Source organism: Carassius carassius, chromosome 20 (genome assembly GCF_963082965.1).
Source record: "Carassius carassius chromosome 20, fCarCar2.1, whole genome shotgun sequence".
Taxonomy (NCBI): domain Eukaryota; kingdom Metazoa; phylum Chordata; class Actinopteri; order Cypriniformes; family Cyprinidae; genus Carassius; species Carassius carassius.
Genome location: NC_081774.1, coordinates 19,571,680 through 19,594,879, shown reverse-complemented (window position 1 = coordinate 19,594,879; position 23,200 = coordinate 19,571,680). Strand labels below are relative to the sequence as shown.

The window sequence follows — 23,200 nt, the reverse complement described above, 5'->3', positions numbered from 1 at the left end:
AGATAAAAAAAAATGTTATTATTATTATTACTACTACTTATAAGTGGTTTTTGACCGCTTTAAGTAAAGTAGCATAAGAAAAATGGCAAGATATGAGACTTATAATACATTATAACTATGAGAAATATAATCCATTGTAAAAGTGAATGCAACGTGTTCATTGTGTTATAAATAATAATACTCTTAAAAGCTATAACCACAAATAAGTAAATATTATAATATATATAAAATTGTTCTTATGAATATTCATGAGATGATTCAACATATTATACATTTTATTATAATGCATTATGCATTCATTATAATGCTTTAAGAATACCCTTATAATGTATTATAAATACAGGCTTCGTAGAAAGTGTTACCAAAGTTTTTAAAAGTCCTAGTCTAGTGTTCGATTTATTCAAGAGCTCTGACACAGATAGCAATTAGTATGAAAGCAATTCATCCCAATTTATAATCCATCCTAACATATAATTTGCGTCTTTGCATGCTTTATGTCACAATTATAGTATAATACATTTCTCATAGTTGTTTGTTTCCAAATGAATAGCGGAGGGAGAGGGAGGGTGGTGGATCATACTCAGGTTCAGACCAAGTATTTAAAAAGCCTCAAGAGCAGTTCAAGCTTTAGAAAAAGTGTTCAAATTATATTTCTTGTTATTTGTGGTTGGTCACATTGAAATTAGGGAAAGTAGTGTGAATCAAATCCAATTATAACAGTTAAAACACTCTGTCTGACAGGTTTCACATCTGTCTGGAACAATTGCCAAAGGTCAGTCAGTGCAACTGCAATAATGAATCCATTCAGTTTGCTCAAGAATCTTCTACATTGACAGTTAAAAGGGTGAAAAATGGTGTGTCATTTAAAACTGGGTAGATACATAGGTAAAAACACATTGAAAATGATTGTGGCTTTGGCAGGTCAACAGCATATAAGTGCTCTGAACGCACATATAACCACTATCATACAAGAAATAGGGGCTGTTTGGTTTCAATATTTTAATGAAAGCTGAATGCTTGATGCCAGCAATACCACTGGTCGGTAGACACACACTGTATCAGAAATGCCATGGAAAGCTATTTTACGTTCACACAGAATGTGTTTTTCCATTCTCCTTCACTACTTTAACATGCACTAGACGAGATGGACATCTTGAGTCAGAATTATGAGGTGAAAAGTCAAGTTATTACAAAAACTGAGAATTCAGAAACAGAAAGTAGAAGCATAAAAGCTTCAATTTGACATCATAATCATGGCTTAACACGTAATTTTACGTTATAAACAACTTCCATTTCGGTTTTTGCCTCACACAAAGCTATCGTATGAATTAAAAAAGTAGTAATGGAAACTCCTAATAAACTCCAGTCAACATTAGTTGTAACTGCATGGGGGAAAATAACTAAAACTTTCTTCCTTTGTTTTCCACAAAATAATTTAATCACACAGTTTAAAATAGCATGAGGGTAAGAAATGCACTTGCATTAAAGTCTCAGATTTTGTAAACTTATCAGTTGCCTTGTCAGAAATGCCCAAGTTCAGCATACCAGCAATATTTTGGACTAACACTGTTTAAGCCTGCACTTCAAGATGATATCTAACCTTTACTGTCCACTGCAGAGCACGTTGGAGGCCAGATCGATTCACTCCATAATTGGCTCAAAAGTGATTCTTTCAGCAAATGGGTGGTAATAACATTAATTTGGGGGATGAATTTGTGTGGCCTTAATATAAGACAAGAAGAGTGTTTTCAGATCGATTGAGCAAATCCATTGGAATTCTTATGAGAGATGATAGCAGGGAGGCTCTGTGGTGATCCTGGTGCTCTTTAATTGATCCTTGGAGCTGCCAATATCTTGCTCATCATAAATTCTCTTTTAATATACTGTAGGCACAGAAAGCTAGAGCCTAGAGCCAAAAAGTGACTTCTCAAAGACAGATCCCGACATTCACTGTGGCCACCCTAGCAAACACTAACCAGTGGTGCCCTGCAGATGCAGGCTTTTCAAATCCGTCATATATCATTTCTTCATTTCTTCTGCATAGCAATTATATTAAATAGGATGAAAATTTTGACTTTTGCATGATTCATGTTCATACAAAGTAATCGTGTGTCACCTTTAGAGTTTAAAAGAGATCTCAACAATATAACAAACCCTCCTTAAAGTTAAAGATTTCATCATGAACATTTTCGATTAAAACCCACAACTCTTGAACTATGTTGTTATTTTTATACCTATTCTCTTACTAAGTGTCAACAACTGTTTCATTTGTTTTCTATTTTTGCATCTGAGGTACACTATCATTCAAAAGTCTGGGGTCTGTATTTATTTATTTCGTATTATGTTTTTGAGAGACATTTCTTATGTTCACCAAACCGTTTTTTTTTTGTTTTGTTTTTTTTTTTACCAAAAATACAGTAAGACATTAAAGTGATGTGGTATTCAGCCAAGTATGGTGACCCATACTCAGAATTCGTGCTCTGCATTTAACCCATAGGAGTCAAACTCTCTAACCACTAGGCCACGACTTCCATTAATATTGTGAGATATTTCTACAATTTTAAATAACTCTCTTTTAATATGTTTACAGTGGTTGCATTAATTATGAGAATACTTGGCATATTTAAGAAGTTTCAGTTGTTTTTGTTGAATTGACCATAAAAATACCCATAAAATTAACTATTGCCTAAACTACCTGTGATGGAAGGAATCTTCTGTTCTGGAACATTGAAAATTATGGACTGCCCCCTCAAACTCCAGACCTCAACCCTATCGAGCAAATTTAGGGCGAATTGGAAAATAAACTGGACAGATCTATTGTATATTCAAAAGAAAGCCTTTGGCTTGAGTTGCAGAAGGCATGGAACACTAATCACATGGAGCACTACTCACTTCATCTGATAGTCATGCTCAGTGCAACTATCTGCTTTATGAACATTATGAAATGTACTCATGTTTTTTGGAGGCCAAAGTCAATATTTTCAGATCTATCAGGTGTTCTAATAATTTTGGCCACCACTGTAAAACTGAATTTATTCCTCTTCAGTCTTCAGTCATTTGATCCTTCAGAAACCATTCTGTTTAAGAAACAATTATTATTATTATTATTTTCAATTCTGAGATATGGTTGTGCTGCTTCTAATATTTTTTTAGAAATCATGGGTTCATTTTCTGTATTCTTAATGATTGGAAAATCCAAAAGTACACTATATATTTAAAAAAAAATTGTTGTTGTTGCAACATTATGTGTTTACTGACACCTTTGATCAAATGAATGCATCCTAGCTGAATAAAAAATAATTCCATTTAGATAGATAGATCTAACTCACCACCAGTGCAGGGACCCCTGCGACCACCGCATACAGGATGGCAGGCGGGATCGCACTGGTCTCTTCTGGTCCGAGATAGGGCTTCAAATAGGCATTATCATGACAGAAAAATCCCTGGATGTGCACGTTGAAAGTATCGGTGTACTCAAAGTAGTATGCCAACATGACAGTCCCTGCCATGATCACCAGCTGAAAGTAAAGCATTGTGGATAAGGGTTAAACAGAAAAGAACAGGGTCTTCGGTCTCCTACGATAGAATTGTCATGATTTCCTCTTATTCCACTGTCACTGCTCGTAAAAAAAAAAAAAATCCGCCAGAAATAGGAGCGTATTGTGTCAGTAACAGTCTGAGCGCTGTAAAGTGCGTTGTAGTCTGTGAGAATGAACTGGGCAGCCGCACGCGCTGTAGGCGGGTCTCAATTTAATAAGTGATGGGATGCCTAAAAAACATGGACTTGAACTGTATTATCTTGCAATGTTATCGATTATCGAGTACTTCAGTTCGTGCTCCATTAAGACTCCAAATATGTCATATAGTTTTTACTCGAAGTCTCAATTTGCTGCTGCTTGTTATGCTGAGAGCTTGTCAAACAAACTCTTCATAATATGGTAAAAGTTCGAGGACCAACATACAGCTGCTCGGTTGAAGTGTTTTTGTTCAATCTCTAAACTGAAATGATAGGCCTATCTAAAAAAAAAAAAAAAAAAAAAAAAAAAAATTGGGTTGATACATTGCTGAGTTTCTTTTTAAGGATATGTCATTGGCATACTGTTGAGACTAATGTAGGAAAGTAGAGGCTTCAGTGTATTTCTCAAGTCTGATGAGGCAGGAATTGTGCGCTGCTGCCCTCTTGTGAATGGAGAATAGTCAGGCTTTGAAAATAATTTTGCAATTTCACTTTAAAAAATAAATACAAATAAAGGGAAAAAAGAAAAAAAATCTACATGTTAAAAATGTAAATGGGAAATTTCTGGAGAACACTTGTAGTCATGTTGTCAGGGATTCTTACTAGTGAAATATTTTGTAATGTGTGTAATTGTGTAAATGCAACCACAGCAACTTCATGACAACCTAAACAGTTCTGAAGGGTGAAAGGAACTGATCAGATGAAAATCATGTAGTGTATAACTATCATTGGTTTGATGCAGCATGCGTGGCGCCTCGTTAAATATACTCGTTAAAAAGACTATTTTTTTATGTTATGAGATAGCACTAAAGTGTTCAGGAAGAGATAAACAAGCTTTTGACCTATAGTGTTAATTTAACTAAATCTTTGATATTAAATACAACCCTAAGGTGTGATTAAACATAAGATATGATTAAACAAAGATGAATGAATGAATGATGTGTTTCTCATCTAGCTATAACAATCGTAAAGGCAATAACCAGGCGAGATCAGACATCGAGAATGAGATACTGCCAAAAAGAGCAGTCAAGGGATTGGGGCCCAAATTTATATTAAGAGCATTATTAAGTGTATCAAAGGCATTGGACCAAAAGTCTTTCAGTCAAAGACAACCATTTTGCGTTTTTGACCATAAAGCATAGTATTGTGCCCTGTGCAAGGGACTGTGAGGGCCACATGTTGGAAACCACTGCTTTACATACTCAGCATGGACATAAAACTTTTGAGCTGCTGTGCCTATAGATTTTCGCATATTATAATAATTTCTCATTATTACTTTTGCAGCTGCTGTAGTAGTAGTAGTAGTAGTAGTAGTAAGTAATAGTAGTAGAAGCAGTAATACTTCTGCTAATAACACTATAAGGCTTGTCATGTGATGCCAGAATGATGGCACCCATGAGAGGGAGACAAAACAGCTTGACTGGAAAGTTCATTTCATGATGATGCTCATCACTTATATCTATATCTTAACCTACTGTATATCTGAATGCTGTATTTAAGTACAGCACATAATGTTTTTTTTTCTAATATGCATATTGTTTTCAATTGACATATCAAGCTGAATGTATGAATAAACAAACTGAATCAGGTACTGGATTTGGTGCAGAGAAAATCATGATGGGATTGAGCATCCAAAGGACCCTATATGGAGTTTGTGAAACATCATCCTGACAATTAATACAGAACTTTATTCGATTCTGCTTTAAAACTTACTAGTAGGTGTAAAATAGCATTTATTTTCTCACACTTATCTTGCACCTTTGACCTATGGACTGCTTTTACTACATCAAAACAACTCAAGTATGCTGATGAGGAAAATAAACCTCTTTTGTGAGTAGAGCAAATAAAGCTAAGAAGAAAATAAAAAGTAGTAGAAGAAGAAGAATTCAGATTTAAAAAAAAAAAACTTCCTGCACAGTAGGATAAAACTGGAGCTAGAAATGAGCTAGAACTTCATTATAAATTTAATTCAATCGTCACTCATCCTATGTAAAATTGTAATTAAATATCCAGTAGATGGCGCGTGTGTACACTAAAACAAAATTCAAAGCAGATTTATGTCGCCTTTATACTATTTCTAAGTTCACTCTGAATAAGTTTAGGAAATTGAGTTTAGAGGAACATTTAAGGAGGTAAAATAACCCCGAGTCATGCTGAATAAAACAGGCTCCAGACAAATATTCTAATTTTGACGTTTTGTTATTCGCATATCACTTTATGCATAAGCCTATTTAATAGAAGGAAGAACATAGCATGTTTATTATTTAGGAACATTAGCAAGTTAGATGGCTACTATAAACTATGAATACTTTATGCAGTTTCTTTTACACTTCAACTTAGAAGCATTCTTTGACGCTCTGCGATAATTTTAGGGACCGAACTTTCACATGGAATGCAATAGCAAAATGCAATTCTTTCGCTGTAGACTAAATGTGGATAGGTATTTTACAATGTTTTGAGTACTACTTTGATTTATGACTTGCAAATCATTAAAGCGTCTTGTCTAAAAACCATTTCTCCAATATATTACTAATACGTTGTATTTATTAAAGACAACGCCTTATCTACAACCCATCTGAGACCCATTTGACAATCATAACACTGTGCAGAAGCGTGAAAGCCCCCACCTCTCTCACGCGCAAGTGCGCGCGCGCTCGCTTCTAGTGAAAATGGGTTTTTAGCACACCTCTGACGTCATCTGGTCAGCATATTGCCTCTAATCAGAAGGCTGAAGGTTGGCTTGAAACATTAATCGGTGTTGGACATCGGCGCGTCCTCAGGGGATGGCGATTGTGTTGTCATGGTTTCAGTCATGATGTCGCCAGGTTTGGTACTGCATCTTTCCGTGTGTCTGTATCCGCAGTAAAAGCGCACTTGGGGATGGAGAAAGCGACAGCCTAAAGAAGCGCAATTACTGCACAGGGGGAGAAATTACACCAGCTGGGATTCAGTGTTCTCTCCGTGCACCGGGTTCTTTTTTTTTTTTTTCTTTTTTTTTAAGGGACGTATCGTTTATCATGTCTGCGAAGGAAAGACTCAAAAGCAAGATGACCAAAGACAGCGTTACCTTGCTGCCCTGCTTTTATTTCGTGGAGGTAAGTGAGCGTAGAACACACTGAGAGAGCTATTCCTGTTTGTATCATGTCTAATAAATAGAAGACAGTCTTCATTCACGCGATGGTCACGTTCAAAATCAAAGCAGTCAAGCGGATTGTAACCAAGTCAGCGTTCGATTCTTCATGACTGCTCGTTAACTTTACATAGGATTACTGTATGCTGTTCTGGTCGTGAGAACTGAGAAGGTCAAATGCTTTACACTTGTTGTATGTCATGTTAATGTCACGGTTAAAAAATTGTGTTCTTGCTTTTGCCCATCAAATTTTGTCTTGCTTTTTTATGCCTGCCATTCAAAAAAACTCTTTTCCTAATTGCACTGGCACAGTCAACATGGCCTTAATATAGTAGCCTGTTAGTTTAAAGTCTAAGTGAAGAAGATCATCAACACTGGACTGGAAACCTTATGAATATATGTCTTAAAATAAGGTATAAACACTGCTGTCTTTCATAGAATTAAGAGGGCGATATTGGGGTTGTAATTTAGACAGTTAATATATGAAGGCTAATCTGACATGGCCTAGATATCACAGACAAATGAGTGCTGATCACTGGTGTCATGGAGATGGCATCTTTGCAGTCTTTGATCTGTCTTGTTTACTTGTCAAGCTGCAGTGCTGAATTGCATGTTTCTTGAATATCAAAGAATATTAAACTATTCTGTTGTATGTATTAAAAACCATGGTCATGAACTATAGACTATTGGCTTTCTATTCAGTTGTAACAAAAATCATTCATCTTGAATGAGGGCATAATGCACTACTACAAGATATTTTCTAACAAGACTTGCGAGTGCCTCATTGCAAAAATATTGTAATTCACATATTGTAATTAGTAGTGAGAAAGATTTCATGATACAAACGTGTCCTCATCCAGATATCAAATGTAATAGACTCTGTATTTTCAAATCAGACAGAATCAAAGCTCTTGGCTGCACTGAAATTAATATCATGTTCTCAGGTGTGACCTGGTTGCCTTCTATAGAGTAGCCTTGCTGCAGAGACCTTGTTTCTGTCCTAAGATGAGAATGAATTAAAAATGATGTAATTTAGTATGCTTCGCTCCACTAATTTTGCCTAATTAACTTCCCTGATTCACTGTTTCAGTTTACTAAATGAACTGCGACTGAGTTTAATTTGTCCTCTCATAAAAAAAAATTTAATACAATTATTTTGACACAATATGCTGGCAGATCTAGTTTAGGTTGTAAGTTATTATTCCACACTGCTGTCTGGCCAATACATTCCTATTTTATAAAAAAAAATATATATGTGGACATTTTTTTTTTTAAATATCAAATAGCTTTTTATTCAATTGTTCAGCCATGTTTAGCTAGCAAGGTAATTAATTAAAAATGCATAATATAATTTTAATTTGAGCTTTAGCTACAGATGCACTGATATAAAAACACAGATAAACTTTATTTTTAGCCGATAACTAATAAATACCAAATATTAAAATTGTGTATTATTTTATATAAGTAACACTTAATATAAAACAAACCCTAATCCTAACCATAGTAAGTACATGTAATTAATTAATATTATTCAGTACTTATAATTATACTGTAACAAGGACACCTTAAAATAAAGTGAAACCTAAAAATAAAGCTCTAAACTAAAGTAAACTGTTTAAGGTGCTATAAGTCAATTTAGCCATCAAAACAGAAATTTTAATATGTTTTTAAAGACTAGGTGAGTATTAGACAGCAAAGATAGGCAAAATGAGCATGAACAATTATAGGGATAGTTCACCCAAAAATGAAAATTCTTTTATTAATTACTCACCCTCATGTCATTCCTATTCGAAGATGAACGAAGGTCTTACGGGTTTGGAACAACATGAGGGTGAGTAATTAATGACAGAATTTTCATTTTTAAGTGAACTAAACCTTTAAATATTAAATATCAGACAATATATTATTGAACGATGATTAAAAAAACAGCCAATAACCAGTCAAATTTTAATATATACAGTACAGACCAAAAGTTTGGAAACATTACTATTTTTAATGTTTTTGAAAGAACTTTCTTCTGCTCATCAAGCCTGCATTTATTTGATCAAAAATACAGAAAAAAATGTAATATTGTGATATATTTTTTCTGTATTTTTGATCAAATAAATGCAGGCTTGATGAGCAGAAGAAACGTCTTTCAAAAACATTACAAATAGTAATGTTACCAAACTTTTGGTCTGTACTGTATATTTTTTTTATATTTAAAAAATGTAAATATTTTTAACCTTTTTTTTTAAGGTTAAAGACATCTTCAGTTGCAATTCACTGCTAAACATCTGCAAATATACAGTAAAACTACTGAATTAATTTGTTTGCTAGAGAATTATGGGTGGACCGTAGACAATAACTGATATTCACAGTTTAGAACAATTTCCAATTGGTCCAGTGAAAATGTCATAGAGGTTATTAGTATTTGTGCTGTAAGATTCAGCTTCACCTAGAGCCCCTTTCACACTGCCATTCTGGCAAATACACGGGTAAAGTGTTCCGGCAATTGTTCCCGGGTCGCTAGATTTTGCACTTTCACACTGCCAGTGATTACCCGGGATATGTGCGTGCTTTCACACACAACCCGTAAAGATCCCGTAACGACACGTGACATCAGGGCATGACGTGTAATGTACGAGTCGAAAACGCTAGGCACGTTATACTTTCACTGAAGCAAGCAAACGATCTCGGTGTCAGCTCGGAAAGTAAGGAACTAACGGATCTCTCCTTCATTACAGTTTGCACATATTTTTTTGTAGCGAAACGTTGATCTTTCTTCAAAACAGCCGGTAAAAGAGTCGCGCGATAACACGCGTCATCACTTCGACACGGCATTAGATCTGGCTTTTGTTCACACAGCGCTCGTCCCGGGTCGAACCCGGCAATGTTACTAGGTCCCCGACCCGGGTTCAATGCTGGAATCAATCCCGGGACGTGGTTGCTTTCACACAGAAGGCGACCCGGCAATGTTCCGGCAATATGCCGGATCCGACGTGCAGTGTGAAAGGGGCTCTGGAGTTTAAACCACAGGGGCTTTTTCTGCAGATGTTCTCCCCTTTTTAGAAGGGGCTTGATTACAGTAATTAAACCCCCTACCCCCACCTTTGATCTGCTCAAGCTATCGTAATTATTCAGTATGAAGGCATATTTTCACTTTGCATAGCACAGCGCAATATATTTCCTCATGGGAGCTGCAGCAGCGAAGACATTTCCAGCTGATTCTTGTTCTTTGAGATACTATGGGGTGAACCGTGTCAATGACAACAGTAATTCTAGGATATCTAAAGAAGTTGCATATTCACCTGAGAATAACCTTGATTCTCCCGTAATCACACATCTTCTGTCTAACCTTAGCATGAACCTAGTACCGATGACGAGTGTGAAAAGCCTCAGGGGATGTAACTCCAGCATAGCTTCATCCAAACACTCTTTATATGTATAATGCTGATTGTAGCAGTTAGCTTGACAAGCACAGATACACGGCCTTTGTCATTTAGGTTTTTAGAAGCAAGGATCTCCCAAGATTTTCTGCATTTTCTGCTTCGGCACCAAGAGCGTTTTCTTTTTTTTTCTTTTTTGGAGACATAATTTGGGGTATTATGAACTAATTTTAGGAAATATGATTAAAAAGTCTAACAGCGGATCTTTGGTGTGTTCCCCCAAAGCATTGTTAGCCAACTATAAAATATGGACTTAAATAGATCATTCTGTTGGGTACAGCAAGCAATCCTAACATGCAGTACATTCTTTACTGTCCATTACATTTGAATATACAGTACTGAGCAAAAGTCTTTGGCCACTAGTATTTTTACCAACAAAAATTATTTATATCTTTTGCTGTAGTCTGTCAGTAGTAAATATCAGTTTACATTTCCAAACATTATTTTTGCCATTAATTGCAATAATCCAGTGAGATTTTTGTTTGCACAAGGAGTCTGACAGCAGCCAGTTCTCCACACAGAGATCTGATCTCATCATCATCCAGTCTGTCTGAAATAACATGAAGAAACAGAACAAACTGAGAGAGACTAAATTCTGAAGAACTGTGGTAATCTCTCCATGACATTTCAAGAAACCTACCTGCAAAACTACCTGCACATAGTGTGGTCACACCAAATGTTGATTTAATTTAGTTAAGTTAATAGAAGTTAATTAATAACAATCTATTTATGGCATTATTTTTGATGGGATCCTCACTTTACAGCATTTTTACACAAGTGCCTAAAACGTTGCAGAGTAATGTAGCTTTGCAGTTTTCTTGAAGCGTTTTGGAGACATTGCCACAGTTCTTCTGGATTGAGTCTGTCTCAGTTCCTTCTGTTTCTTCATGTCATTCCAGACAGACTGGATGATGATGAGATCCGATCTCTGTGTGGAGCACTGGCTGTTGTCAAACTCCTTGTGCAAGCAAAAATCTCACTGGATTATTACAATTAATGGCAAAAATAATGTTTGGAAATGTAAACTGATATTTACTACTGACACACTACAGCAAAAGATAGAAATAACTGACTTAAAACCATTTTTTGTTGGTGAAAATACTAATGGCCTAAGACTTTTGCACAGTACTGTATATACACTCTTAAACATTAAGCAAACTAACTGACATCTATTGTTACATGAAGAAACTTTAACATCCATGGAATCTTTGCATTCCTCAAAAGGTACTTTATCTTGTAAAACGTTCTTCAGATTATTGAAATGATCTTCACACTAAAGTTCACACCACCAGTGACACTCAGCAACAACATGATCCCATACATTTTCAGTGGAGAGCTGGTTACTTCCTGCGACTTGAGCACCAGTGACCTATGCAGAGTGTACCATTGAGTGAGTCATGTGACAAAGTTAAGAAAAGTTTAACTTTATGCAAATGAGCAGGGAATTTCCTGAGCAACAACCACTAGGAAGTTTGTGTTGTTAGCTATGTGATGCAGTGAGCAGTTTTGCAGTTCATATTTACAGTTTATGCTGCATAATGTTGATTATTAAGGACTAGACAATTATTTGTCAAATTTGAATGACGTTTTAGTAATTTTTTGCAGTACGAGTTTAATTAGTTGATTGATCAGTCATTAATCCAGTTAATGATTTAATGCAGTGATGTAGTTTATATAACTACATAATATATAAGTTTATATAAGTGAGCAGTGCTGTAGTTTATATAACAACACTCTTCAACAGCAGAATGCTACGTTTAATTCTCATAAGTCTAATTAGAATAATAATTATAGCTTTTAAGTCAAAATAGAATGGTTTTGTGATTGCATTTTCTTAAGATATTGCCAGATGTGCGGTCTACCAATAATATTAGAGCAACAGCATAGGAAAGCCTGTGAGCATCTTCACACTACAGTACAGATACTAGCGACATACATACATATATGTCTCAGTCTAAAAATTCTAATGTGTCAACAATCAGTGCTGTTTTTGAACAGTGTACTTGTGCAAAAATGTGTAAGTCAAGCAAAAAATAATGCAAAATGATATTCATTAGAGCGGTATCTCAAAAGACCTCAAATCAATTAATTAGCGTAATTTATTTTTCCACCATCTGCACTTGATGCCATTAACGTTTGTATTGTTGAACCAATGTAGCTCAAAAGAGGTATGGCCATCTTATTATGGTTTCAGGAAACTGAACATTACTAATTTGTTAGTTTCATACTATAGTAGTTATTAGTTACATCATAGTATGGGAAATACATGCAGTGGCAAAATACAGATGAGAAGTCACATGATCAGATACAGTACCTTCATTGTGATATAATAAGCTGATTACCTTGTCAATGGAATAATTAACACCTATCATGTTTGCAAATTAGCCTGGATGAGTCAAACTAGTAAACTATGGGACAGTGCACCATTTGCCTGATAAAATTTGCATAATTTCATTGTTGCTTTCAACACATCTTGCATATTTAGTAAACAAGACACATCTAATATATCATATTTCTTCTGTTTTATCTCTACAGCTCCCAATTCTGGTGTCCTCTGTGGTCAGCTTATACTTCTTGGAGCTGACAGATATTTTTAAGCCAGTGCGTTCAGGCTACAGCTGCAATGACCGCAGTCTCAGCATGCCTTACATTGAGCCCACAAAGGAGGTCATCCCCTTCCTCATGCTCTTCAGTCTGGCTTTTGCCGGGCCAGCGGTGACGGTAAATGCCAGATTGACACTCTTGTTAAGTCTAGACTCTAGAGCAGTGGTTTTCAATGCTGGTCCTGGGGACCCACTTCTCTGCACATTTTGTATGTCTTCCATACTGCATCTGTGGCCTAATGGTTAGAGAGTTGGAACTGTAACCCGATGGTTGCAGGTTTGAGTCACGGTGCTGGCAGGAGTTGTAGGTGGGAGTGAGTGAATGAACAGCGCTCTCTTCCACCCTCAATACCCTTGGCTGAAGTGCCCTTGAGCAAGGCACTGAACCCCCAGTTGCTCCCTGGGCGCTGTATTTATAGCTACCCGCTGCTCCGGGTGCATGTTCACGGTGTGTTCACTTCTCACTGCTGTGTGTGTGCACTTGGATGGGTTAAATGCAGAGCACCAATTCCGAGTATGGGTTACCACACTTGGCAAATGTCACTACTTTCACTTATCTGACACACTCGTGGATCTCTCTCCTAACTAACTGATAATCTGAATCAGAATCACAAAATGTGCATCGAGGTGGTTCCCACGGACCAGGATTGAAAACCACTGGTCTAGACGGCACTCTTACTTATTCATGCAGGCCTAATGTTTGATTTCAATTTAGAGGGGGAAGTATGAATATTACAGTGAATTATAATTCATCTGTATTTGATGGTGTGTCTCCAGTTTCATTGTAGTCACCCGAAGTTGCTAATTGTTGCTAGCTTTGCGCACACATTCCTAGTTCATGTATAAGAAATCACTTGATGGCTTCAGCTTTGTCTCAGCCATGAACCATGATTTGCTGATTGCTGGTCAATTACAGGCAGTATTAGAGGGACATTCTCATTCTCGCAACTGAAAATCTGTGCAGGATGAGTCAGTTATATTTTTGCTTACATTTACAATATTTACTTACTTGCAATACTTCCAAAGCAACTTAAAAACACGGAACGACTGCAAATTTGTCAAACGAATTCACCTTGAGTATGGGTTTCTCTGCTTTCACCTCAGCTAAATTGTTGTTAGTATTTCTATTTGTGTTTTCTCTCTCCATTTGTATTTATTTTTCTTATTATTTTTTGCCTGTCTCTTGCATGTTTTTGTTGTTCCCAAACTGTCAGTGAAATTTTGTCTGCCACCCACCCAGCATGCATTTCGAGCATCAGTTGGGCGACAAGGCACTAAGCCTCTCCAGGCATGTTGTGAGTCTATTACCAAGACCCTAGGTGTTGAAATTGAGTCTAATAAATTGCCCTCAATTGCATTTTACCATCTGTATACATGTTGAGATTTACAAGATTGTCATTGCGAAGGCAGATTGGAAAAATCTTCAAGAACCTATTGTCACATTTCCTCTGGGTTTCAAAAGCTGGAAGTTTGGAAGTGTTTCAGTATTGTGGCTTTTGAGAGTCATATTTAAATGCACTACTGTACAAAAGTTTTGGGTCAGTAATATCAAATTACATTTAATGACTAAATTAATCCTTTTATTCCACAAGAATGCATTAAAATCGTTCAAAAGTGATTTATATTTTTCCAAAGCAACTTACAATTGCTATATATGTCAGAGGTCGCACACCTCTGTAGCAACTAGGGGTTAAGTGTCTCACAGTGGATTCAAACCCAAGTCTCTCTAACCAAAGGCATGTGTCTTATCCACTGCACCAACACCACACCATTATTTAACTCTAAAAAAAAAAAAAAAAAAGCACATCTTAAACAGTTTTGCACTTGAAATGCCTGCAATTGTTGTTGCTAGGAGGAGGCACCACAGATAACAAAAAACTTTTGAAAGGGAAGGGAATTTTTTCCACACTTTTTCATTTAGAATGCCAGAAGAACACATTATCTGAACATATCGTTTGGCAAGCCATGTTATTTTTTTATTTGCTTTTTGGAACCCTCAACTAGGAGTCATGCCATACCACGTCTATCAAAACTTCTTGCAACCCTTTTTTTTTGGCCTCCAGTTCTTTTCAAAATACTGGGATCTCTTTATTCTTCATTTGTGACTTTGCTAATTCGCGCTGAGCTTGGAATATTTCATTGGTCGATATGTAAATTAGATGTTGCATCTGTGTTCGTTTCATTTACGCTTCCTGAGTAAATCAACCACAGAAATTTCCACGCCCATCAGTGCAGTTTTGGAATTGTTCCCTGGCGCTAATTGGCCCTGTTTAGTAAAACTGGCCCTAAATTTAATAATGTCATGTGCTGTGGTCCATTAAATAAAAGTAATAACATTTTTCTAAAAAATTTTTCAAGGCATAAAGAGCATTTTACAAATACCAATTATTCATTCATTAATATTATTACATTTTATTTGTATGAATTTCAGTATGTGAGTTTAATTTATTTTATTTATTTCTTTATTTTTTTATAAATCAGTAAATCTGAACCAAAAATAAAAGCTTACTGTCATTGCCCCAGTTGTTTATTATATTCACAATGGTTTGTTATTCCAGTGTTGGTCTCATCAACATCATCTTAAAATTGCTTCGCTCCACCTATATTCATCAGAGAGCAGATCCGTTTAATGTTTAATGACATATTTGTTTCATCAAATCCCCAGCACATCGCTTGGGTGTTTTCGTCACATTAGGTGCTCCAACAATCTGGCCTAATTAATTTTGCAAGGCGGGCTATGCTCATTTGAGTGCTATCACTGTTGGTTCTCCTTTGAATTTTGCATTTGTCAGCCACAGCAAATAAGTCTGTGGTTGGTCTGCAGTGAAGCATCGGTACAAATGGCCACCTCAGCCCAAACATTTGCATCATATTTTTTACTTTTGCTCCACGTTGAATCTCTTGACAACATTTCACAATGCTAAATCACCCAAATGAACTTTGGGCCTCAGTACTGTATGAGTATTATAGCTGAGCCTTTGCTAGCAGGCGGCGTGTGAATGTGTATCCTGCTGGTAGCTCCAGCTGTTATGGCAGCGCCTGCTGCACTCGAATGCTGTACTTGACTGTAGGTGTGCGGCAAGTGTGATCTCAGGAGGATTTGATCTTGTTCATCTCTCTCACTCTCTATATCGTACTCCACAGCAGATGCCCCCTTCAGAAGCATTTACTTAAATCTATGGGTTTCAGCTTTTCACTTACATGGAATGAAACAGTTTAGTCATTGCGATAGGGGAGGTCTGGGTGACTTTCAAGAAACCCCCTTCCCACATCAATCATTTTCTTTATTTTTTTTTAGATTTGAATGAAATCCCTCGCATATGGCTATGAATGAATGAATGGATGGATTGGAGGGATTACTTTAATTACAGTAATGGAGTTGATGTATCAGTGATTGTATCAGAAATTACACCTGGAAGCCACTAGAAAGTGTACGAATGGCGGTAAAAAGGGGGTGCTGTGTGTTTGGGTAAACACAGATGACCATCTTCCCACAGATTATGATTGGGGAAGGGATCCTGTACTGCTGCTTGGCCAGAAGAAACATCGGCATCAAAACAGAGGCTAACATAAATGCCGCCGGCTGCAATTTCAACTCTTACATCCGAAGAGCTGTGAGGTTTGTGGGTGGGTGTACATATTTCTGATCTTTTCAACTCTTTAAAAAGCAATATAGCTTGTATAAATATTATTCGGAATACTCTTTTGATCTTGACTCATTCTGTGTGTTTTATAGTCTTGTACTATATCGAGTTTGCCATTAATAATGAAAGCGCCATCTATTTTATTGTAAGCTTATGAAGTCTTCTTGCTGCTTATGAAATGTTGTATTCACTTTATATGACTAAGAAAAAAACTTTGTGCGTCTACTTTTGTCTCATTTTCAGGGGTCCATGTTTTTGGCCTGTGCATCACCGCACTCATCACAGATATTATCCAGCTGGCCACAGGATACCATGCCCCCTACTTCCTAACTGTGTGCAAGCCCAACTACACCAGCCTCAACACTTCGTGTGATGAAAACTCTTTCATTGTGGATGACATCTGCTCTGGGCCTGATCCAGCAGCAATCAACTCTGGCAGGTCAGAGAGCGGTATCTGTGTCAGATTGTAGCTCGTCAACATGCATGATCATGCCCAAAAATGGTCTAAATTTGGACCAAGTATTACATACTATTGCATGTTTACTATTGCATACATGGCGTTGTGATGTTGTGAACAAGAAATCATGTAGGGCCGGATATCATTTTACCCATTGGGAATTGTTTGGATGGGCTTTTTTTTTTTTTCTGTGGAGCGAAGAGAAAACTGACAACACGCAAGTTTACTTTTGGTATGAAATAAAGTCTCTGTTTTAGATCTCTTAATCCTACCCCATAACTAATCTTAAAAACTACCTTACTAACTATTAATAAACAACAAAGTAGGAATTTATTGAGGAGAAACTCTTAATTAATAGTGTTTATGTGTTCCCAATTAAATTGTTTCCAAACATTTTGATTAAATATTATGAACAAAAAATAAAAATATATATATATATATATATATATATATATATATAGATTTTTTTTTTTTTATATAGTAGCATACAACGAGTCAACCACAATAAGATGGGGAACATGCATTAAGAATGTAAATAGAGTCCTTTTTTATCTGGTCTGTATGAAAAAAAACATTCTCAATGGACTGAGATTTGCCTCTATTTGTAATAATCTGTTTAATTTTTTTTGTTCACTCCTACTACATATTGAGACTTGTCTCTAATATTTCAGGATTTCTCATCAAAAATCTGCAATTAAAATACCTGTGTCATGCAATGATTCAAGACTGACTGTATGAAAACCTCACTCTAACAATATACCCAAACAAAGATTATTTGACATATTATTGCTGACAAAATTTTAATGGACCTGCGGCACGGCAACTCTTATAATATAAGTCCCTTATAATATAACAAAAAATCCCTGCTATAAACAGTGTAGGTAAATGTGAAGGCAGCAGAATGAATGTGGCGCTGTCCAATGGCACATGGCTTTCCTGTAAAACCCACACAGAGTTCAGTCTTGTTGCTTCGCTCACAACCCGGCTGCCCATTCCAGCACACCCACACACATCCATTTGTGCTGCTCTGCTTTTCAAATTTCCACTCGTTTCATGCACTCTCAATAGCCATGATTATATGTAACGCAGACATTTTGTATAACGTAGAAATTAGACGTAAAGAGGGTCGATGTGGTGTGTGTGTGTCCAAAAGCTTACGCTTTTGTTACGTACATTGAAACGTGTCTCCAGAATATTTAGTTCTTGGAAATAAAAAGCTCTGATCTTGTTTGGCGCAATATATGGGTTTGGGGACTATAGACATGATTATCTGTGGCTTTCCATTCCCATCTGTCCTTTTGCATGGTACACTACCTCAAATGTGTTCAGTGTGAAAATGATCTGAAAATCTAACAAGGCTGTCTGTCTGTCTCTCATTACAGGAAGTCCTTCCCATCTCAGCACGCCACTCTGGCAGCTTTTGCGGCTGTGTACATCTCCGTAAGTAATCCACTTGACTCGTGGCACAGTTGACTCAAGCGATATCAAACTGCATGCCAAATAATCCTACTGTCCTTTCAACTATAAGGCATTTTCATTAAACTTCAGTCAAAAGGCTGTTCTCCTTCCACAGATGTACTTTAATGCCACTCTGACTGACTCAACTAAGCTCCTGAAGCCACTCCTGGTGTTTTCCTTCATCATCTGTGGCATTATCTGTGGTCTGACTCGCATCATTCAGTTCAAGAACCATGCTGTGGATGTCTACTGTGGCTTTCTCATCGGAGGGGGCATAGCCGTCTACCTGGTGAGTCTTGTTGCTGAGGCTTTTAAAGGCGCTGTGTGGATAATAATTCACTTTACATATTGCTGTGACAAATCCATATTACTCTATGAAACCTGACCCTGGAAAAGAATCATAGAGAATTATTGAGGTGCTATAAGACAATGCTGTTTTAATGGAGATAAAAATAGCTCACACATGCAGATCCCTTGTGGCTTCTTTTCTGCTCTCCACCCACACAAACCCCTCACATTCCTCCCACCATTTCTTTCTTTCTCTCTCACTAACTGTCCTTCTTTTCCTGCTCAATCTGCTCTTGAGGGCTATGTACACCCTGTGATTTCTAACATTAACAACAATGCCAAAACTACTTTTAACACTGGAATTAACACTGTTAAATCAGTACATCAGGTTCCGATTTTATTGTTTGCTGAGCATAGTGTATGCTAATCAGGGCAAGCGAATTACTATGTAATGCTGTTTGACACTCTGGCTGTGAGTGATATGAGGAAAGCTCTTAAAAGTTAATGTAGGCTTAAGATGGACTTCAGTCAATGTAGGCACCATATGTATTACTTTTTTGGAGAATGAAAACAAGTCTGTCGGTCATTCAGCTAAAGTTAATGTTGAAAATATATCTTGGCAAAGCAATTACTTTTAATTTACAAAAAAAAAAAACACGTAATCTTTTGAAAATTTGTTGTGAAACATTACAGGACCTTGAGACAAGTACCTTTGGGTACTTCACAGATGGTGATAGAGAGACTCTCTGGCTACCCAGCTAAAGCTAAGACTGGACTCAACACTCTTAAAGACAGTTTCCATTTCCTGGAGAATATTCTAGCCTTTGACAGTCAGAAATAAGCACAAACCTAATGACCGAGTCAGTCCACAGCAAAAACCAGCTAAAGACTAGCTTGACCAGGCTTTGAGACCATTTAACAATTTGAATAGACTATACAAGTGTCTCTCAAATACAAATTTTCATTTGCAAAAAAAAAATAGCAATATCACGACTAAGATCTATATGGCATCTATTGATTGATGTTGCTGTATATATTCTAAGTTTTTGCACTACCCTAGGGTCTGTATGCAGTTGGAAACTTTAAACCTAGTGAAGACACATCTCTAAAGACACATGTACATCCTCCTCTCCGGCAACCACAACCACCGCAACCTCCACCACAGCCCCAGCCAGTGGTGCCTCCACCTGCCATGCGGGAGCCTCTGAGACCTCTACCAAACTTGAACACAGATCCACCACGCTTACTTCCCCCTAAGAGCCTGAGCATGCGGGAACGTCCCACCTCAGCTCGCTCTGAGAGTATCCTGCTACGTGGCCCATCCCACAGAGAGAACATGTCCAGTTTGAAAAGGGCAAGCACAGAGGTAGAGTGCATTACACCTCCTAGTCCCCTCTGCCAGGAGAGCTTTGTGTCATTTAGTAACACTCTGCCCCGTGTGCACTCAACTGGATTTGAAGAACCGGTGCCTCGCCGCCATGCTGCTATCCATGCCTCCATGGACTCCACACGTTCTAAGCAGCTGCTCTCACAATGGAAGACCAAGAACGAGAACCGCAAGCTGTCTCTGCAGGTAATGGAGGCTGAGGCTGGTCAGCTTTCTCCCCAGCGAAACATGGAGCTCCGCTGCAGCTCTGAACCCTCAGCCATGGGCTTAGACGGTGAGCTCCGTGGTGGACCTCCTGGGCAGTACATGAAGCTAGCTGCTAGTGCTGTGCCATTAGCCAATCATAATAGCTCTGGTGGCCTATCTGGTGGAGCCAGGGTATCGATCCAGTCACGACCAGGATCGTCCCAACTGGTGCACATCCCTGAGGAGACCCAAGAGAACGTGAGCTCCTCACCTCAAGAGGATGGTGGGGAGGTGAATGATGGTGGGGGAGGGGGCGGAAATGCACGGTCGAAATGGCTGAAGGTGGCAGAGAAGAGCACCGCCTGTCGGACTAACAGCCAGCCACGTATCATGCAGGTCATCGCAATGTCTAAGCAGCAGGGCATGTTGCACGGCAGTCCTAAAAGTGAGGGGAGCACCGTGAGTTGTACTGGATCCATCCGTTACAAAGCACTCATGGATCAGGAACCCAGCGCGGGCATTGTTCGAGTGGAGGCCCACCCTGAGAACAAGCCTGTGGTTAAACCACCATCTACAGATGGCAGCGGGTCCTGGAGGTGGAAACCGCAGGAGCGAGGAAGCATCCGGCAGTCCCTTGAGCTCAACGACCTGAATCGGGACTCCGAAAGTTGCGAGTCATTGAAAGATGGCTACGGCTCCTTCGATGGCAACCGGAGCCTACCTGACATGAGCAACCCCCATCATCCCCATTTCCACCATCACCACCACCAACAGAGTATCACCACCATCCGAGTTACACCGGTGGAAGCCAGCAGTGAAGCCACCTCAGAAACTCTCTCCTCCACCTCCAGTCGAGACTCCACACTACGCAGGAAAGGCAACATCATCCTGCTGCCCGACAGAGGACCTAGTCCTGATAATGCTAGAAACCTGCCTCACTTTTTCAAACTCTCCCCTACACCTCCCCCCATTTTGACTTTCAAGGAGTGAAAGAAACCCCTTTCCTTACCAATCCTCTAAGAGTTGTCCTGCTCTCTGAACTCTGAAGAATAGAGGCTCTGTTAGGGGACTGCGCAGAGCCAGTGATTCTGGACACATGTACTGTACATTCCCTGACCGTTAGACACAACTGCACTCTCCAGAACACGTAAGGCAACATTGTGCATTTTCAATCTACATTCTGTAGTCCTCTTTACTATAACATAAGCACAAAATATAAAATTTGGGGCTGTTTGGTAAAGGTGATTGTTTGATTTGCTTATCTCATTCGAATTAGCTTTGTTATCGAATTAATAATCCATTGTCTTATAGGAATTGTCTGTTGTCTCATGGCAACGTGGGTGCTTTTAAAAACTTTGCAAATTTATATATATTTTCTCAATATAAATATTTGTATGTATTATGGACCATTCAATCACATCTTTTCATGCTTAAGGAGAAAATGTTGCTTTTAAATATTTTAGCTGGGCTTTCAATCAGACTCATAGCTTTTAGACAAATAGGAGAATGTTATTGTGAAGTTTACAGAGGGTTTTAGCAAAAATGTATTAACCAAATGGATGTTTTGTTTAGGGGGCTTATTTAACCATATGTACTGTGTGTTTTAGTGACCATGAATGAGCAATTTTCATTCAAACAGCTGAAAGTGCTCTTTGCTGGCATAGAGACAATAAATGTAGAGACTCAGCCTTTGGCATCATAAAGCAGAGGACAATACATACTTCAAACACTAATGTCATATTGCCTTTGTGTAATATAAAACTTTTATTTGGTTCCTTAGGCCAATGAGTTCTATTTTACTCATACATATTGATTTGCAAGCCCCCTTATTTTGTACTCTGCTTTGAGCACAGGTATAATTGTTTTATGGCCCATTGCTGTACGTTTACAGTGATGTATTGTGCATCATTTTCTTACTTGTCCCCCCATTTTGCCTGGCAGGATGGGGTTATATAGCTACTGAGGTGTGCCCTCTTTATTTTTAAGAGTGTGGGCATAAACAAATGACTCATACTTCACTGCACATTGCAGAGAAGCATACACAATATGAGAGCAATAGGAGGCCCCCAAAGGTACTATGGGAATTCATTGCTTATTTTTGTAAAAGTCTACAAAATACTAATAATCATATTCATAGAGTGCCTCAAAAAGTATTATATGCCTATTAGCTTGTGATAACTTAGCTCCATCTTGCAGTAACTGTACAAAAATGTTGCTGCTGTAATGATTACGGTGCAGAATTGACAGATGTTCACTTTGCTTTTTGTGACTTTGCTTTAAATATCCACTGTCTGTGCCATCAAATGGCACTGAAGAAGGGGCACAGTCACTGCATAATGACAAGTGCTGCATAAACTAAGGCGTTTTAATAAAATACACAAATAGACAATGTTAGGATTTGTCCTGTGTGGAGTGTATATTTCTAAACCGTTCTAAACTATGTATTTGTATTTCTAGCTCATTGTTTACATCCTTGTTAGGACCATTTTGTAATATATACATAAAAATGGCCAAATAAGAATGTTTGTTGAACAAGGTGTCAGATACATGTAGTTGATTCATGTACAGTGTCATCCATATGATGTTGGTTATTTTTGTTTTATTAATATTATTATTATTATTATTATTATTATTGAACTTTCATTGATATATATATACATATTTTGATGTGTCTGTTTTAAAAGAGTGACTCTGAACCAACAGTTCATTTCATTTAAAGTTTTATATATGCTTATATAGTATAATTGTACCCCACATTATGGCTTTAACCTGTCCTTACATGTGCATGGTGACTTAATACTGTATGTACTGTAACTAAAGGATTTGTTTTGTTTTGCTTTTCTTTTGTAAATGATGCCTTTGATAGTGATGGCTGGTCCCTTG

The 23,200-nt window shown here is 37.6% G+C and overlaps 2 protein-coding genes across 2 annotated transcripts in view; one reads left to right on the top strand and one right to left on the bottom strand.

Annotated features, from left to right (window-relative positions):
• plppr5a (phospholipid phosphatase related 5a) overlaps positions 1-3,899 on the bottom strand; it is a 33,740-nt gene extending 29,841 nt beyond the window's left edge. The window contains exon 1 of the mRNA XM_059502108.1: positions 3,330-3,899. Within this exon, the coding sequence (XP_059358091.1) occupies positions 3,330-3,533 (204 nt within the window). The 5' untranslated portion in view covers positions 3,534-3,899. The remainder of the gene's footprint in view (positions 1-3,329) is intronic.
• Positions 3,900-6,382: 2,483 nt separating this feature from the next.
• Positions 6,383-22,966, top strand: plppr4a (phospholipid phosphatase related 4a). Its single transcript, XM_059502107.1, has 8 exons — positions 6,383-6,470; positions 6,600-6,831; positions 12,830-13,015; positions 16,395-16,524; positions 16,785-16,980; positions 18,381-18,438; positions 18,572-18,745; positions 19,805-22,966. Exons 2-8 carry the CDS (start codon positions 6,754-6,756, stop codon positions 21,305-21,307), a joined length of 2,325 nt encoding a protein of 774 aa, XP_059358090.1. The 5' UTR covers positions 6,383-6,470; positions 6,600-6,753; the 3' UTR covers positions 21,308-22,966.
• Positions 22,967-23,200: the final 234 nt, after the last annotated feature.

Bases quoted from the DNA above. Each gene is read 5' to 3' on its own strand.
- plppr4a (XM_059502107.1), top strand. From the start codon at position 6,754: ATGTCTGCGAAGGAAAGACTCAAAAGCAAGATGACCAAAGACAGCGTT. The intron at 6,832-12,829 runs GTAAGTGAGCGT...TTATCTCTACAG, and splicing joins CCTGCTTTTATTTCGTGGAG to CTCCCAATTCTGGTGTCCTC. The intron at 16,981-18,380 runs GTCAGAGAGCGG...CTCTCATTACAG, and splicing joins GCAGCAATCAACTCTGGCAG to GAAGTCCTTCCCATCTCAGC.